Source organism: Salmo salar, chromosome 17 (genome assembly GCF_965601325.2).
Source record: "Salmo salar chromosome 17, fSalSal1, whole genome shotgun sequence".
NCBI classification, from domain to species: Eukaryota; Metazoa; Chordata; class Actinopteri; order Salmoniformes; family Salmonidae; genus Salmo; species Salmo salar.
In genome coordinates, this window is record NC_138307.1 from 12,503,782 (window position 1) to 12,522,971 (window position 19,190).

The 19,190-nt window shown below is 42.0% G+C and overlaps 1 protein-coding gene across 2 annotated transcripts in view; it reads right to left on the reverse strand.

The window, feature by feature from the left end:
• LOC123723987 (fidgetin) overlaps positions 1-10,138 on the reverse strand; it is a 35,706-nt gene extending 25,568 nt beyond the window's left edge. Inside the window, exons 1-2 of one of the 2 annotated variants that reach the window (XM_045698903.2) lie at positions 9,925-10,138; positions 9,007-9,037 (exon numbers count right to left, since the gene is read on the reverse strand). In XM_045698903.2, the coding sequence (XP_045554859.1) occupies positions 9,007-9,037; positions 9,925-10,038 (145 nt within the window). In that variant the 5' untranslated portion in view covers positions 10,039-10,138. The remainder of the gene's footprint in view (positions 1-9,006; positions 9,038-9,924) is intronic. The other variant, XM_045698904.2, reaches the window with a different exon arrangement.
• Positions 10,139-19,190: the final 9,052 nt, after the last annotated feature.

The window sequence follows — 19,190 nt, forward strand, 5'->3', positions numbered from 1 at the left end:
AGATGTAGTCTTTATCACGTTATTCAGGTGTGGCCTAAAAATCAAGAGATTGCGAAACAGATATTTGGTACTGTCGTTCCATGCATGTGCGCATGCGCGAACACACAATGAAAGACCTACTTAAAGATAGCACTCAACTACTATAATCTCCTAATACGCATACAGTTTCCCTCGTGTTAGGATGATTTCACACCCCTGTAATCATTAGGGGGAGGGCTGGAGAAATACGGCATTATGAGCATTGTGCCTGGGAGACCACAATGGGCATACAGATTACAGAAACAAGCCGTTTAGCAGGTAGACGTCTCAGAGCTTAACTCTATCTCAGCTAGACTATAGCAAGTCATAGGAAAGAGTCTTAATTGTGCTAACAGAACACCGCATAAACATATTGACAATGATTCTATTGAAATCAGACTAACTTCCGGTAAATGTGTAATATCAGGAAATCTACACGTTTAAGGTACAGAAGCTAACTGTTTGTCTTGTCTAGACCCTGATCTTACCAATCTTATGTCTGAACCAACCCAGTATGTAATGTGCTACTAATGAACGAGCAGGCCCATTGGCAGGCAGGCGGGCAGCTCTAATTCTCCTTCACAGGCGATCATGTTGCAGCGGAGAGCCAGATCAATACCATTTGCTCGATACACTGGAGGACTTGAATCCATAAAAGCACTTTTATTGAGTAATTAAACACCCATTACAGTCCCAGGCAGCCAAACAATACATTTGATAATCCTCTAAGACGCAGATCCACAGTGGTGATTAATACCCGGGTGAATGCATGGCCAGGGTGACATAAAGGTTCCTAGACTAGATGACATTATGCTACGGGCTAGCCTAGCGAGCTAATACCGTACTGTAAACAGGACTGGACTGCCTTCCAAGGGAGCAGAGATTCTAGTGCTTCAGAACAAATTAAAGGGTGTGGTACTGTACCCAGCTAGCACAGAACATTCCCGAAAGGTTCTCCTTTGATTTTCCTACAACGTTCTTGGAACCAAAATGTGTTAGCTGGGTAGTACATTCTAAAGGTTATGTCTGTTGTTAAGAATATTCTGCTATTAGAGTTATTAGTGGAGAATGCTGGGGGTAAGGTGTCTGTAGCAAATAACTGGGTTACATTGTAAAAATCATGGAAAGAGAGGGATAACTGACATTGGCACAGGACAAATATGGGTCAGTCGAAATGTTGCAGTATCACAAGCTTCAATAAAACACATTCTGGAGAACAGTAAGTGAACCTTTTGCTTTCTTAACAATACATTGTGAATTTAATATGGTGCTTTGAAGTACAACCATAAAACGATCACCTCTAGCCGTCTCTAAAATGACAGATGTGTTCGACCCTGAGATAAATCTACAGCTACCAGTTAGTGATGTGTGAAGAAATCGATACAGTTACATATCGGGATATTATTTTTGCCGATATTTCGCATCGTGCCGTTTTGACAATACTACAATATTATTTTTGCGCTAGTTGGCTGTACCTGCACTAAAACTTCAATATTTTCCCTTTATAGCTTGTTCTCCATCTTCTTTCCATCTTCGAATCGCAATACGTATAGAATCGACACCTAAGTATGGTGATAATATTGTACCGTGAGGTCCCTGCCCATTACCAGTCCTATCTACTACCACTTTAAAAACTCACACCACTTTTCATAATATTGCAACAATGATTTTATTCCGTTCATACGGCCCACCAGTTCTTTTTGAAACTCTTTTAAGGACCCATGCTTTCTACACTTTCACAACTCGTCAAAAATACCCACAATCTCGCCCTTGTTGGAGAGCGTTTAGCCTTGTTGCGCCAACAATATGGCGCCTGGGTAATTCTTCTTAAATATGAATGGTCCATTCAGCCTGCTCAATGGACTCTTCTGGCAAAACCCCCCTTTTCTCTCCTGACAACAATATTCAGCGCAGCGCTCTTGGCAGTTTCCCGGCCAAAGTAACAAAAGAGGAACTCGAATACGTCGCTGACGGTTTCAAAAGCATTAAGCCTTCAGTGAAATGCCTAGTTCTTGGCGAAAGCAAAGTGATTTGACAACAATGGACAAATCATACAGTGGTTTATGAGCTTTGCAGGACACAACGGCAGTCTTTATTCCAAAGCACACATTAGTAATCATGTCATTGAGACCCCCCAGGGTTCTCATTGGCCCGAAGGAGTGTGGAGAACAGGATTAATGTGTCGACCGGGTGGAGGGTGGAACTTGGCCAAGTCTCTCAATTCAACACTCTATCTAAATGTGATGAGGTTCTTTTGCCATACACACTCTAAGAACAGAAACACATTCAAGAAGAACACACACACACACACACACACTGATTTTTGCATGTTTCTATCTAATAAGACTAAAACAAGCGAGTGGCGAGTTAAAAGTATAAGAGGATATATTTTCTACATGTCAAACAAAACCTTTTGAAAATAATGGAAGCAATTGCATCGGTTGGGTTTAAAAAAAAATAATCTTCCTCTTTGACCCAAAACAACTCCCACGACTGATGCACACCCACTCAAAAGTCAATACCACGCGTGTATCTGCCTATATGGATAATGTATGAAACCAGGTTGAGGAGCTCAGAGCTGCATCTCATTACCCAGTGCATACAGTACCATCCTTAGCAGACTCTACATTCTCAAACGCAGCCAAACCCTGCATCCGACACAAACACACAATAACTGATAGAGACTCCAACACACAAATTGGCACGCACACCCACAAAGACACAAACATGCTTGCATACACATTGCCACACACAGACACACACCCTTCTCCACAGGTCCCCCGCAGATCAACCTGATTATGCACACGCTTCTGCTGGACGTGGCACTTTACAAAACACTACTCTCCTCCATCCTCGCTGTCTGTTTCTCTCCCCTCCCTCCTGGAGACAGGCCACAGGCTGCCGCGCTGGCCGTGCCGCACACACACACACATAACACACCCAGCCCAGCCACTCAAGGTCCTTTGTGCCACCCCCTGGCAGCCTGCCAAGCTGTCAGACACATACACACACACACACACACACACACACACACACATACACAGCTCTGCGGAGAGAGGGGCTGGGTGAATGAATATGCCAGGCAGGGACTTACTTGACCGCGGCTGACAAGAGAAAGAGAGAGAGAGAGAGAGAGAGAGAGATTGCGCGATTCTCCAATGATCGTCTGCCTAATCAAGCTGTACACCAGCCGAGACGCACAGAGTAAGATATAGGATCAGATCACAGGCAGATGAGAGATGACTCAATTCTCTCTCTCGCTCTCTCTCTCTGCTGCTGTCTTTTTCTCTCCACCCAGCAGCCCTGAAAAAAGCAGTCATCGTTTAATAACTGGTTCCCTCATCAGGCAAGTCGCATATCAATGCACCGTTTAACTCAGATGTCCATATCAATAACTTAATTAGAATCGTCGAAGGTCTCATTTGAAAATACAATGTACAGGATAAGCCGTGGTCTATTGTGGATGTAACGAAGCCGAATATCCGGTAGCAGGACGTTAGCTTTAATAAGTCTTTAGCATATTTAACTTTTCCCATCATCTCGGTAGAATGTGTTAATATCTAAGAGAATCTTAGCCATGGGTAGTATGGAGAGATTGAGCAGCAGAGAAGCCACGCGGGGTGAGAAATTACTGATTAAAATTCCGAATGGGCAGTGAAAAAAAAGAGTGGGGGAAAAAAATCCATAGCTTCGATTTGATTAAACCTATGAAAATGGTGCATTACATAAAAAACAGGGGAACTTCAAACACTTTGAGCACTTGCCATGCACAGGGAAGATATTATTTTAATTCCTGTATTCACACCAAGGTGAATTTCGCTGAACTCTGGATGAAGAAACAGTGCGATGTTCCCGAGATGTGTGCAGTCTGTCTCGGTGTTCACAGATGAGTATAGTTGCATGATGGGTAAAGTGTTTTAAACGGTAGATGATCACTAGTGGACTGTTGTCTGACACTGCTTCTCCTTCCGGGCCCCACACTGATTCCTTTAGTTGTCTACTAATTTACTGCCACAAATCTCAACACACACCTGGGCTCTCACACTTGTCTTTCTGCACCATACACAATTACAACGTCAGGGAAAAAAAAACTCCTCGAAACCCACTTGTAATGTTGAATGATGGGGAAAGTATTTTACGTTAAAAAAATTATAACAATAGATTTTACAATAATGGAGCCCACTTAAAATAGCATGCTCAAAATACTAAATAGGCTAATGAATACAAAGTGCTGACTATCGTCACCATAATGAAAACATCCATACATACAAAAAAGACATCCCTCCCCTTATTACTGGGTATATGGTGATACCTAAAGTACTGTGCCTTCAGAAAGTATTCATACCTCTTGACTTACAGTATTCCACATTCCGTTGTGTAACAGCTTGAATTCAAAATATATTACATTTATTTATTTTCATTTATACACAATACCCCATAATGTGAAAACATGTTTTTAGACATTTTTAGCAAATGTATTGAAAATTAAATACATTAATGTCTGATTTACATAAGTATTCACACCTCTGAGTCTATAATTTGTAGAAGCACCTGCAAAGATTACAGCTGTGAATCTTCCTGGTTTAGTCTCTAAGAGCTTTGCACACCTGAATTGTCCAACATTTGCCCATTATTCTTAAAAAAATTAATCAAGCTCTGTCAAATTGGTTGTTGGTCGTTGCTAGACAATAATTTGTAGCTCTTGCAATACATTTTCAAGTAGATTTAAGTCAAAACTGTAACTAGGCCACTCAGGAACATTCAATGTCATCTTGGTAAGAAACTCCAGTGTAGATTTGACCTTGTGTTTTAGGTTATTGTGCTTCTGAAAGGTGAATTTATCTCTCAATGTCTGGTGGAAAGCAGACTGAATCAGGTTTTCCTCTAGGATTTTGCCTGTGCTTAGCTCAATTCTATTTATTTTTTATCCTGAAAAACTCCCCAGTCCTTAACGATTACAAGCATACCCATAACAGGATGCAGCCACCACTATGCTTGAAAATATGGAGAGTGGTACTCAGTAATGTGTTGTATTAACACAAAAAATGAATTGCTTTGCCACATTTTTTGCAGCATTACTTTAGTGCCTTATTGCAAACAGGATGCATGTTTTGGAATATTTGTATTCTGTAAACGCTTCCTTCTTTTCCCTCTGTCAATTAGGCTAGTGTTGTTGAGTAAATACAATGTTGTTGATCAATCCTCAGTTTTCTCCTATAACAGATATTCAACTCTAACTATTTTAAAGTCACCATTGGCCTCATGGTGAAATTCCTGAGCAGTTTCCTTCCTCTCCGGCAACTGAGTTAGGAAGGACACCTGTACCTTTGTAGTGACTGGGTATATTCATACACCATCCAAAGTGTGTATCAAATGTCTGCTTGTTTTATTATGTGACTTCTTAAGCACATTTTTACTCCTTGACTTATTTAGACTTAGTATTACTGTACTAAACCAGATACTGTGCATCAGGAGACCTCTTTCTCTCCTAAACCCCCACAAGACACAGGGCTGTCAGCACTCAGAATGATAACAGTATGATGACAGACTGAGGGAGGGGAAGAACAAACAGATAACCGTTCAAATGGCTAGAGGAAGGATTTAGGCGTTTGTCTCTGGGACTATCATACTTTCCAAAAGAATGCCTTTGCCCATACACTGTCAGTCAGAGGAACACCAAACACAAAAAACATCTAAACAGACAGCCAGAGCTGACAGACTGATCCAAAGAAATGAAGGAGGAGGAAGACGAGGAGGGGGTGCAGGAGGAGAGCGAGGAGGGGCAGGCTGGATGTCAAGGATTTACGGATTGGCGGCCGTTCATCTTTGCAGCAGCAGAACGAATGCTTCTTCGTCTCACAGACAGTATAGCAACAGACAGCTGCCTCCCGTTTCCAGCGCTGTGTGCCTCTCTAACTTAGATCACTGAGAGAGTTGTCAGCACACACAGAGAGACACGCACAAAGACAACATAGCCAGCTGCCACAAGTCCAGGGACTAGTTTTTGGAGAGAGAGAGCGAGAGAGAGAGAGAGGGATTTGCATGAGCCAGGCTCCCTTGGGGTAATTTCTCGCTCGCTGAAACGGGGAGAGCACAAAAGACAACACTTAACATATTTGCTAAAAGATGACAACCCTGCCTAGATCTCATTTGAAGCCGGCCTCTGTCAGAAGCTGCAGTCGAGAGAAGTCCACTGATATTTGCGAGAGAGAGCGTCTGACAAGTGTCTCTTTCTTTAACATTACAAGGAATCCATCTATATACATCTTCCTGAGCAGTAATTCCCCAGGGTTCAGTATATGCAAGGGAGTCATTTTGGCAAGTTAATAAGAGAGAGGGCTTCTTTAATGGTAAACATTACAGACGGATAGAAACTGTCAGGCTAATTCCTGTCTTTAGTCCCACAGGGAATAGTCCAGCTAGCCTTAACGCCAAACCGCTCTCTGTATTCACTCTGAGTCAGAGGGAAAATCACTAGCAAGATAAACAAAGTAATCGCGAGGAGACTGTTATATATTAGTGTCTCTGTTTGTGAAGACCGTTTTCCTTAACCCTCTCTAATATCTCTACTATCCCCTTCATTATCTCTTTGAGCAACTATTACGGCGCTTCTGAACAAAGACATAAAATGAGACATTATGTACATAATGAGGGGAATCATTGGTGCTGTCAATTTCAGTTTCTAATATAGTAGGGATGTGTAGTGGATAGTGATCTTTAGTGTTTAGATCTTAAGTACAATACGATAATACTATGTGAGAGTGAATGCACACACACATTCATCCAACACACCTACACATACACACACTCCACCCCCCGTCCTACATGCACAACTCTCATTACATCAGCAACAGCCAGTATAAATGACACGGGGTATAAGTCACTCTCTGTGCCTGTAGCCTCCACAACTTCCCTCACTCTATCAATTTATCAGGAGAACCACAAGGTAGAAAAACACCATTAAGAGTCTGCTCAGTGCATACCAGCTATCCATCGCTACACTAAATAACGTAGAATGTCAACTTCCTTATTTAGGAAATAACCAAATTTAAATCCAGTAAATATCAGTACAGATAGTTGTCCTGATTTTTTTTTTTAAAGGAATAAATTGTGTTTAATGTTCACACAGGCTTTTGCCTTGACTTATGCGACAAGAGATCACTCATCTGTAGGGGCCCAAACTGAGATATTTGGATTTGCAACCAGGCTCCATGATGTGCGTAATAGAATCGAAAACAGAATACAGATGTACTGTATAAAAATCAAGCAAAATACATTTGAGAATGAATCAAACAACAGCATTATAGCAAGGGGACATTTTTACAATGCAGCAGAAATATCTCGATCTGAAACAGTCTTCATCTTTATTCCAGAGAAGTTCTTGGCTGTATTAGCCTACACTATAACAAGCTGCATTATGTGGGCTAATCTAATCATTCAGCAAATATATAGTGGATTTACATTAAATTAATTCATTAGTAAAGTCAGGGGGTGGAAAAGGATAATCAATCGACATATGTGACTGACTACACCACGAGCTGTGGTGCGTTTCAGAGAGAGAGAGAGAGAGAGGCTAATATTAACATTCATCTCTATACTAAGGTATAAAACAACAAGTGAAAACTTAGTGACAAATTAACATGACAAATTAACAAAATGTTGATGTTGAAGAAAGTCGGCTAAGTCCAATTTGTTATTTCTCGGAACACACAGAGAAATACAAATTAGACTCGGTGCATAATATTCTATCTGGCCTAACTTGTTACACTACATTATCTAAAGAACAAACACTCTTTTTTTTGTGACTTCAAAAAAGTTAATTCTTGTCCGTTTTGAATTGCACATCTCACTTTATAGTTTGTATGATGCATAAGGATCAACGCCACAAAGCCAGTCCAGAAATGGGATAGGCCTAAATCTTCTATGTTCACATATTCAGGATGAAGTGGAATTATTGTCATGCTCATTCGGGATATTTTGGTTTTGATGCAAAATATCTCAATAGTCTTTTATCAATTTGAAATATGTGTCTAATAGCCTAACTAGGCTATATATTTCAGTGTTCAATGTTGATAAAGGCCTAATGGTGACAAAGATGACCTCTTAATGTGTTATTAATAGCTGCTTAAAATTGCTGTTTGTCATTTCTGATGAGGTTAATAATCAATTACTATCTATAATTCTTATTTGTAGGGTAGGTTTCTGGTATAAGAAACATTCTATTAAAACAAATTACTTATAAATGACTGATATATTTTGATGACATTACAGATTGTTTGCCACACCTGAGACTAACAAAAGCTAACCTCACAGTCTATTCTCCTAATCATTTGAATATACTCATTTACTAGTAGTATATCCTTAATAACAACCTCTGAAGATTAGTATAACACGTGTACCGGTATATTAGTCCTAATTTAAGCAGACTAATATATTCTCAATATAGCCTACATAACAAGTGGACCTGGGAGACATTCCCGTTAGCCTAATATTGTCCAAGCACCGCGCGTCAAAAAGGGGTTCTGGGTGCAGCAGTTCCGAAAACATATCGGCATCATAACGATGTGCATTCAAAGCCAGCACAGACAGACGTCAAGGGTCCGTTTGCATTCACGGCGACCATCTGATGCGAGGAATATTCCATTAGGTATACTATAGTACCCATTTCTTTTCCCGAGAGTGGCAACAATTCGGCCTAGATAGAGTATGATGCAAAATGATTTTGATGTTTTAATCGTTTTAACTTGGACACAAGCCTGAGGATGACAGGCCTAATAGCATGGACAAATCAACATGTAGGCCCTACATTGCTAAACTCTCACAAAACAATGTACACGCATGCAACATATACATCAGTCATATTCCCTGACATTATTTTCAAGAAACGGACACAAAACGCATGCTTGAAAACAAGCACGGTCAAAACAGCCACGATTTAAAAAGAACAACAACAGTTCATCAAATGAAAGACTGGGAAAAAGAACCTACCATAGACGCTGCTGCTACTGATCATGTCTCGCTGCGAATAACGGGGAAGAAGAGGGGAGAGCATTGGAATTGGAATTTGGACGAGGAGGAATTCCAAAGGTTGTTTTACATAAGAAGCACTACTCTCCACTCTCACATTTCAGTTTAACGTGAGTCCTTCTAGTCGAGGCTACTCAATACTCATCTAACCTACATGCATACTATTACAGGGAAAGTGGACCTGGCAGCAAAACGCTGTTGGATAGCGCTGTAGAGGGGAGGGAGGGGGGGGGGGGGGGGGGGGGGAGGTCATATGATGGTGCACCCACTTGGTTCACACCAGATCATTTGCGCATTGATTGCTGTTATTTTGTTATCGAGAAAGTTACATGTGGTGATATTGCTCTAGCCTAATACAAATACACAAGCTCTAGCACAGGCTACTCTCGTGCTTTAACAATAGATGGCGTGTCACAAGGACTGTGATATTGCATCCGCTCATGCGAACGATAAGATGCATAGGGATACTTGTTGTAATCACCGTATGCATGTATAAAAGTTGGCTACTTTGAAACAATTCAAATATCAGCCCAGCATCCCCCCACATGCACTGTCATTCGAACAGAGCAATAGCCCTTGGATCGCCTAAATAAGAACACAACATACCCATGCGGTTTTAAGTGACACTAATCCAAAACGCAAATGCGCTACTTTACAATCCTAAAACGAACAAACTCGTTGATAAATGATTTGCAAAACCACTAAAACTTGTTTTTAACTGTGAATGCTTAAATCCCGTATGATCCATTGCGGAGGGCGTCTCGGAGGGTGGTGGTGTCTTTACGGATAACGCGCTTGGGTGCGCTGCTAAGGCAAGACTCGCCTAATATCGGCTACTTTAATTGCGGACATCTCGAATCTAGTTCTGGAAAGGCTTACCTGTATGTGCGACAGGTCGACCTCTGGGGTTAGAGCAACATCGATCCACGGCAGAGCTTGCTGATGAATGACTGTGCGGTGGGTTAAGCGAGGCTGCCTGCGATTTAAAACCATTCCAAGTTAGCGCAGGCAACACTGACCACAGCCACTGCCATGTTGGAATTTCAAACCCTAAAACAGCTGCTTCGGAGACTGACCAGTATGCCTCGCATTGCGCATGCGTTTAGCTGCAAAGACCAGAAATTCAAAGTCCCGCGTAAAGGGGTAATTATGCAAGGTTATTATCTTGTTATACCAACAGACGTCGAGGCAGCATTGTATTGGGAAATAAGCAGAAGCTCGTGATTGTGTTCAAGTAAAAGCTACAGTAGACTATTGTAGGCTATGAGATTGGATCTGTCTAAGCAGACAGTTTTAATCTATGGATTATTTATCATAGCCTTTATCATTATTTAAGAAATCAATAACCATTGTCCCATATTTAGAGAACAATCTGGGAATGTAGCCTAGCGTGTGAATGTGTGATTGCTGTGTGACACACGCGCGCACACACAGACACACGCACTCGTTCCACTAGCCCTAGTGCTGTATCTCCCAATGATAATTATAGCACCGATGTAGAATTATCTATCTGAGTCCTAATTAGAGCTGAACTGTCCCAGTTAACACACTATCAGAGCATCAGTAGGGAGATCACATTTAAACAAGACATCAAAGATGGAACAACTGTCAGATGAAGTTCAGTGTGTCAAATAAAGGCTCAATTGAAACATCCCAATTATCATGAGTTTATCATAAGTTCATTAAAAAAATAGTGAGACATCTGAGATGGTCTTCAGTGCTCACAAAAGAACAGTTGATGACACTGAGTGCACACTTGCGCGCGCGCACACACGCACAACGCACACAAACTTGCACAGGCGTGCATGTGTGAGTGTGCACGCGCACGCACACCTAGACACACAAAGAGGTTCAATTGGGAATTATTTTTTTAAAGTGCTATAAAACTGTCCCCAAAAGGGGTTGCTATTTCGATGACCATTTTTAACAGAGAATCGCTTCAATTCCCACTGTATGCTCCCATCTGTTCCACTCTGTTCCCCTTCAATTTAACCCCTAATCACACATGGCCTGGCTGGCTGACTGACTGACTAGGGCTGGCTCTATACTGTAGGGTTTCACTGGCCTTTTACGGGACCTCTGGTTTGGACATCATCAGTTCAGCATAGAGCTATTCCAAATCCCAGTGCTCCAGTTCCCATCACACCTTCCTATACAGGTTCCAAATCCCAGTTCTCCAGTTCCCATCACACCTTCCTATACAGGTTCCAAATCCCAGTGCTCCAGTTCCCATCACACCTTCCTATACAGGTTCCAAATCCCAGTGCTCCAGTTCCCATCACACCTTCCTATACAGGTTCCAAATCCCAGTTCTCCAGTTCCCATCACACCTTCCTATACAGGTTCCAAATCCCAGTGCTCCAGTTCCCATCACACCTTCCTATACAGGTTCCAAATCCCAGTTCTCCAGTTCCCATCACACCTTCCTATACAGGTTCCAAATCCCAGTGCTCCAGTTCCCATCACACCTTCCTATACAGGTTCCAAATCCCAGTGCTCCAGTTCCCATCACACCTTCCTATACAGGTTCCAATGTAGATCTACCACCTTGTGGTCCCCTGGTATACCTCCAGACAGTGAGACAGACCGACAGACAAACAGGCACATAGACAGACAGATAGACAGACAGATAGACAAGCAGACAGACAGACCAGCAGACAGACAGACAGACAGACAGACAGACAGACAGACAGACAGACAGACAGACAGACAGACAGACAGACAGACAGACAGACAGACAGACAGACAGACAGACAGACAGACAGACAGACAGACAGACAGACAGACAGATATACAGATATACAGACAGATAGACAAGCAGACAGACAGACCAACAGACCGACAGACAGGCAGATATACAGACAGACAGACCAACAGACCGACAGACAGGCAGATAGACAGACAGATAGACAAGCAGACAGACAGACCAACAGACCGACAGACAGGCAGATATACAGACAGACAGACCAACAGACCGACAGAGAGGCAGATATACAGACAGATAGACAAGCAGACAGACAGACCAACAGACCGACAGACAGGCAGATATACAGACAGATAGACAAGCAGACAGACAGACAGACAGACAGGCAGATAGACAGACAGGCAGATATACAGACAGATAGACAAGCAGACAGACAGACCAACAGACAGACAAGCAGACAGACAGACCAACAGACCGACAGACAGGCAGATATACAGACAGATAGACAAGCAGACAGACAGACCAACAGACAGACAAGCAGACAGACAGACCAACAGACCGACAGACAGGCAGATATACAGACAGATAGACAAGCAGACAGACAGACAGGCAGATATACAGACAGATAGACAAGCAGACAGACAGACAGGTAGATATACAGACATTTTCCGCGCTAAAAAATAAGAGGTGCAATTTACACTGAGTGTACAAAACATCAGGAACACCTGCTCTTTCCATGCCATAGACTGGCCAGGTGAATCCAGGTGAAAGCTATGATCCCTTATTAATGTCACCTATTAAATCAACTTCATTCAGTGTAGCTGAAGGGAAGGAGACAGGTTAAAAAAGGATCTTGGGACAATTGAGACATGAATTGTGTATGTGTGCCATTCAGAGGTTGAATGGGCGAGTCAAAATATTTAAGTGCCTTTGAATGGGGTATGGTAGTTGGTGCCAGATACACTGGTTTGAGTGTGTCAAGAACTGCAATGCTGCTGGGTTTTTCACACTCAACAGTTTCAAGTCAAGTTGGACATCCAACCGACTTGACACAACTGTGGGAAGCTTTGGAGTCAACATGGACCGCTTTCGACACCTTGTAGAGTCCATGCCCCGACAAATTGAGTCTGTTCTGAGGGCAAACGGCGAGGTGCAACTCAATATTAGGAAGGTGTTCTTAATGTTTTGTACACTCACCCTATTTGCATATTTTGTTCACATGCTGAGTAAATCTCACCCTTATTTTGTTGCAAAAAAGTACTTGACAGATTGAGGGAATGTCCCCCTCCCCATTATGTTGAAACCTGGACTCTAAACTGGACTGCGGCTGATAGGAGGCCACAGCTGAACGTGAGTCACACTACTAGGAGTGGTATTGCTGTGGTGATAGAAAGTGATACAACAGAGACAGAGGGTTGAATCAGTAGGAGGCTGGGGGCTGAGAATGGAGGGGGTTTGGCTCGCCTTGTGTGTGCCAGCCACCGTGATGGTGTACCTACGTGGCTGTGAGGTCCGCACAGCTGCCGACTGGCTTGGAGGTCATTCTGAGATACAGCCACGCTGTGATTCTTGATGGTGCTGTGGGTGTGTAAACACACACTCACACACACACAAATGCACACATATACAAACACACATGCGTACACACAAATATACACAAACACATGCATACACATACAGTGCACACACACATACATGAAAACACGCACGCAAGGACACACACACCTTGTGTCTGGCCTTTTGTCCTTGTGTCAGCAAGCAGGACACATGGAATTATTAGACTTCTTAGAAAGTCTCCTTTTCTTTCTGTATAATATCCACACTTCACATACACTCCGAATTTCTTCAGAATGTTGTTGGTTTCTCTCTACTTGCGTAATATCTTTGTCCCTTTCGGTTTGATCCACTACACTATCATTGTTTTGTAGGAAATGGTGGAGTACCTAGAGTATTTCAGACTTGATGTAGAAAGTACTGTGTAGGCTCCACACATCAATTACCCTCCTGTGGTAGGCAGAATATTTGCATCTAATTTGCAAATTGCAGTGAAGACAGCAATTCAGGGGATACTGAATATTCAACGGTAGCATGAAATATTTGACACTAATCGGTAAAATACTACCTAGTGTACGAATCTCCCAAAGTCATCTATCATTCGGATTTAGTTTTCAAATTAACCACAAGTCCAATTTGAAAGGGAATTTGCAAGAAAGCTCAGGTCGCCAGCACCAACATGATTCCCTAAGAGTAATGGATAGGCTAGAAAGACTGTGTGGTGTGTGTGTGTGTGCGTGCGTGCGTGGGTGCATGCGTGCGCGTGTATACTGTATGTGTAAGCATGGCCTTGTTGAATTTGAGCAGGCCTAGCCGTGATTTCACTGCTACATTAATCTAAATGGATTTGAAGTCATTAACCGTTTCAGAGGTAATGATGTGGTGCTACCACTAATGAGCTTTAGCTCTTAATTGAATAGAAGGGGGTGTACTGTGATGCTAAACCCACAGTAGACGTTCACTCCACCCTCCTCGTTTCCATCCTACCACACAAACACTGTGGACACACACATGCATGTGACATTTGGTGACGCACACACACACATACACACCCTCGACGTTGACAACGTTTTTCCTTCCCTACACTCACAGGGGTTAGAGAAGGGGTTCCTAGTCACGTGACTGTCTGGATTACAGGCCCTCCGCCCGAGGACTTTGATGTCACCCTTCATCACTTCAAGACCACAAGCTGTACTTTTGTTTTACATCAATTACAGGGAGAAATCTTTTTTTTTTTCTCCAGTCATCCTGAAAATGAAAAGAAAAACATTGTCTGGTGTCATATTATGATTGGATAATGCATTATTTAGTAGGCCACTGAAGTGCCGGATCCAAAAACATCTTAAAAAGCTTAATTTGAGATGCTTCTCGTCCTTAAAAACAAAACAAGCAGCTTTGTATAAAGGCAAAGTAGTTTTATCAACTGTCAACACAGATCAAACATTTCAATTGAGAGAATGTGTTTTACATACATTAAGAATACAAATCTATTTTCTTTCCTTGATGTCTATAATCCTCAAATCACCGATATAATTGTATTCCTCATTTATAAATCATTATGCAAACATTTAACCTGCAATATTTATTAACAGATAAAGATGTCAAGTACAATTTGAATGAAGCTGAAATCTAACATAAAAATCTCACCTTTCTAAATTCCCTACAATACAATACGTTCCCTTGATAATAGTACCTATGTGAAATAAGATTGTGTTGGTGTCTCTTATCAAGTACACAGAAAGCCCCAGTGAATAGAGAACACTGACATAAAAATAACACCCTCAAAAAGCAATGAAAGCCTAAGGGAGAAAAATGAGAGTATTTACAATGAAACTCAGTCACTGTTCCATAGTGCCTAGCGTTCAGAGAATCAGAAAGGAAATAGACTGAGTAGGCAGGCTGAAAGGCCTGTGTGTCTATGCTGGTGTGTGGTCTGCTGTCCTTTATGGACTGAGACTAAGACCCTGATGGGTCGGAGCTTAGATTGAACGGAGCCTATTGAGAATAAGCTACTAAATCTGGCAATAAAGGCAATGTGATTTACTGTAAACGCCACTGGGCCCACTGAGTCACGGCTAGAGAGGCGCAAACACATAGGGACACACACGTGCACGCATCCCCCCCCCCCCCCCCCCACACACACACACACACACACACACACACACACACACACACACACACACACACACACACACACACACACACACACCCACACACACACACACACACACACACACACATATTCAGGCACACACACACACAGTCTCTCCCGCCTGGTTGGTTTGCCTCTGTCTGCTACGTGAGTCGCCCCACACACTCGCTCTGTGCACCCAGTCATGCGGCTCAGCAGCAGTGACTTTGACAAATAACCAGGAAGTCCCACTGTTGGCTTAAAACTCCAACTTGTTCAGTTGCATTTCTGCATTTGTCCTGCCTTAATGGCTGTGGAAGTGGCTTTCGAGGTAATCTGGCATTGATTGATTAGGTGCTGGCCAAATCCCCTCACCGAGTGCATTGGTAGGCTGGCCGCCCGCTGCTGCTGCTGTGTGAATGTGCAAGGGAATGGCTGTATTAGGGGAGTGTGTGTGTGTGTGTGTTTGTGCGTGTGCGTGTGTGTTAACGCTGCCTGCTACACAAACACACACTTATATCCACTCAGGTGGACAGGCTCATGAGAGGACTCCCACTGCAGCGGGCAAGGACACCATATATGCTGTTGTTTGTTATTGCTGCTCAATAGAAACATGCTTTAGGCCTGCAAAACCAGACAGACAAAACATGTCCTTTTCATAAACATGCAGACATGTTGTGTCAGTCAGATTTCAGGTGGTAGCTAATAAGTGTCATTGTATCAACTGCTGTTGATTGGATTATTTATAATACAGCACATGGCATCAATACAGCACAGTGGATCACTCAGAGCATAGTGGGAAGATGATCATATTGAGAAGTGTTTGCCAATTAGATTGCAGTCTAATCCAGACATGATAAGGTCAGAATTGTTAAGCATGCATAGTGTAGTCAATACAGTGCATTCGGGAAAGTATCCAGACCACTTCCCTTTTTTCACATTTTGTTACGTTCCAGCTTATTCTAAAATTGATTCAATTACTTTTTTCCTTATCAATCTACACAGCAAAAAAAGGTACAATTTTGCACATTTCCCCCCCAAAAAATGGACAGAAATACCTTATTTACGTACGCTGTTCCTCTGTGGAGATGGGAGAACCTTCCAGAAGAACAACCATCGCTGCGGCACTCCACCAATCAGTCCTTTATGGTAGAGTGGCCAGACGGAAGCCACTCCTCGGTAAAAGGCACATGACAGCCTGCTTTTTGTTTGCCAAATGCCATCTAAAGGACTCTCAGACCATGAGAAACAAGATTCTCTGGTCTGATGAATGCAAGATTGAACTCTTTGGCCTGAATGCCAAACCTGGCACCATCCCTACGGTGAAGCATGGTGGTGGCAGCATCATGCTGTTGGGATGTTTTTCAACTCCCCAAATAGAGGTGTGCCAAGCTTGTAGCATCGTACCCAAGAAGACTGTAATCGCTGCCAAAGGTGCTTCAACAAAGTAAAGGGTAAAGGGTCTGAATACTTATGTAAATGTCATATTTCTGTAAATAAAAATATACATTTGCAAAAATGTATAAAAAACAGTTTTTGCTTTGTCATTATGTGGTATTGTGTGTAGATTGATCAGGGAAAAAAAAAAAAAAAATTTTAGAATAAGGCTGTAACGTAACAAAATGTGGAAAAAGTCAAGAAGTCTAAATACTTTCCGAATGCACTGTACATTGTAGACCTTTAAATAGTCTAATGTTTTCCATGTGGTATGCTTTAATGATTAAATTACATTAATTAATATGATATTTGATTTAACCCTATGTAATAATTTAAATGTATTCAAATTAAATCAGCATAAAATCACCTGTCCATTTCACATTCTCCTTCATTCTATATCATAACGAAAACTAAAGAACATCCTTTTAACAGTTCTCAATCAAAGAATAACATGTTAGTCTCAAAAAAGCCAGAGACGTCTGGGCCATGAACAATTTTACATTAATTTTAATGGAGACACTTAAATGGTAATTATTCCAACCCCGGCTCAAATGTGGAACTAACAAATGGAATTCAATCAGGGCTGGCACATAATGACCGTCATTAGGCCCCCAAAAATTATAATGACATCCTATCTGCATTTCAACCTGACGACTCTTTTACGTCGGGATGTCGAAGCCAACTCACATCTCCATGGTGATAAGCCGTATTTTTTTTGAACGCCGCTCATGACTGGTAACCACCTCATTGTTTGTGGCATAGTCTTCCGCTGAATGAACGACTGGCTTCATCTAATTAACTACTTGAAAGGTCTATTCTTGAGTTTGCCCTTAATTGAGAGTGGGAGAGTGCTGGCGTCATTGACCGCCATGGCTCTCTGTCTCCTACCTAGGCCTTTTCACATGATGCAGTTCTGCTCTGGCCTGGCCTTTTCACATGATGCAGTTCTGCTCTGGCCTGGCCTTTTCACATGATGCAGTTCTGCTCTGGCCTGGCCTTTTCACATGATGCAGTTCTGCTCTGGCCTGGCCTTTTCACATGATGCAGTTCTGCTCTGGCCTTTTCATATGATAATAACAGTAATATATGCCATTTAGCAGACGTGCAGTCCTTTGAAACAGTAGGCATCTTGTATATTCTCTGTCTGGTAATGGGTCAAAATCTCAAGGGATAAAACAATGTGTGAGTGAATGATTGTCTTGATAGTATCACACTCAAATCTTTCAATTAGGGGCGAATCCTGACTTGCCCCAAATGTATGTGTAATTTTAACCCTTTTTTAGGCAACGTTCTAGTACATTATAGGATTGTGAATCTTGGTTCTTACAGATATAGTATTTCAGTGATGGGTTATTACAGGTTCACTGCAGGTCTACCTCATACAGTATGGGAATGTGTACCTCCTGCTGTTACAGTGAGGGGGTTACAGGTCACAGAGAGCACAGTATTATATTTACTTTGCTTGGTGCAGCACAGACAGCAGCACTCCACAACATCTCATGGTCACCAAAGTGTCTACACAATTAGCAGGGGGCTGTGTATGTTCAGAGGTGTGTGTGTGTGTGTGTGTGTGTGTGTGTGTGTGTGTGTGTGTGTGTGTGTGTGTGTGTGTGTGTGTGTGTGTGTGTGTGTGTGTGTATATGTATATATATAAATATATATATATAGCTGGGTGTGCTAGACCATGTCCCTGAGGTTTACTCTCCTGATTCAATAGCGCTCCACTTGGATGGACTCTATCAGATAGCTGAGGTCCAATGAAGGCTGCTGTTCAACAGGGCTTAAAGTACAACACTGCTGCAGGTCCACAGCGGGAAGGTACCTGGTCTTCAGATAGTGTCCTACTACTGTGTCCACACTGTACCATGTGTATACAGACACAACCACAACAACAATGGTGTTGCAACAATAGGAGTAGATACAATGTGATTAAATAAAGAAAAAAAAATTGCTATAGTGATAATCGGTGATAATACATTCCACCAGAAACGTACATTACCGTTCAAAGGTTTGGGGTCACTTAGAAATGTCCTTGTTTTTTTTAAAAAAAAGCTAATTTTTTTGTCCATTAAAATAACATCAAATTGATCAGAAATACATTGTAGACATTGTTAATGTTGTAAATGACTATTGTAGCTGGAAACAGCTGATTTTTAATGGAATATCTACATAGACGTACAGAGGCCCATAATCAGCAACCATCACTCCTATGTTCCAATGGCCCGTTGTGTTAATTTATCCAAGTTTATCATTTTAAAAGGCTAATTGATCATTAGAAAACCCTTTTGTGATTATGTTAGCACAGCTGAAAACTCTTGT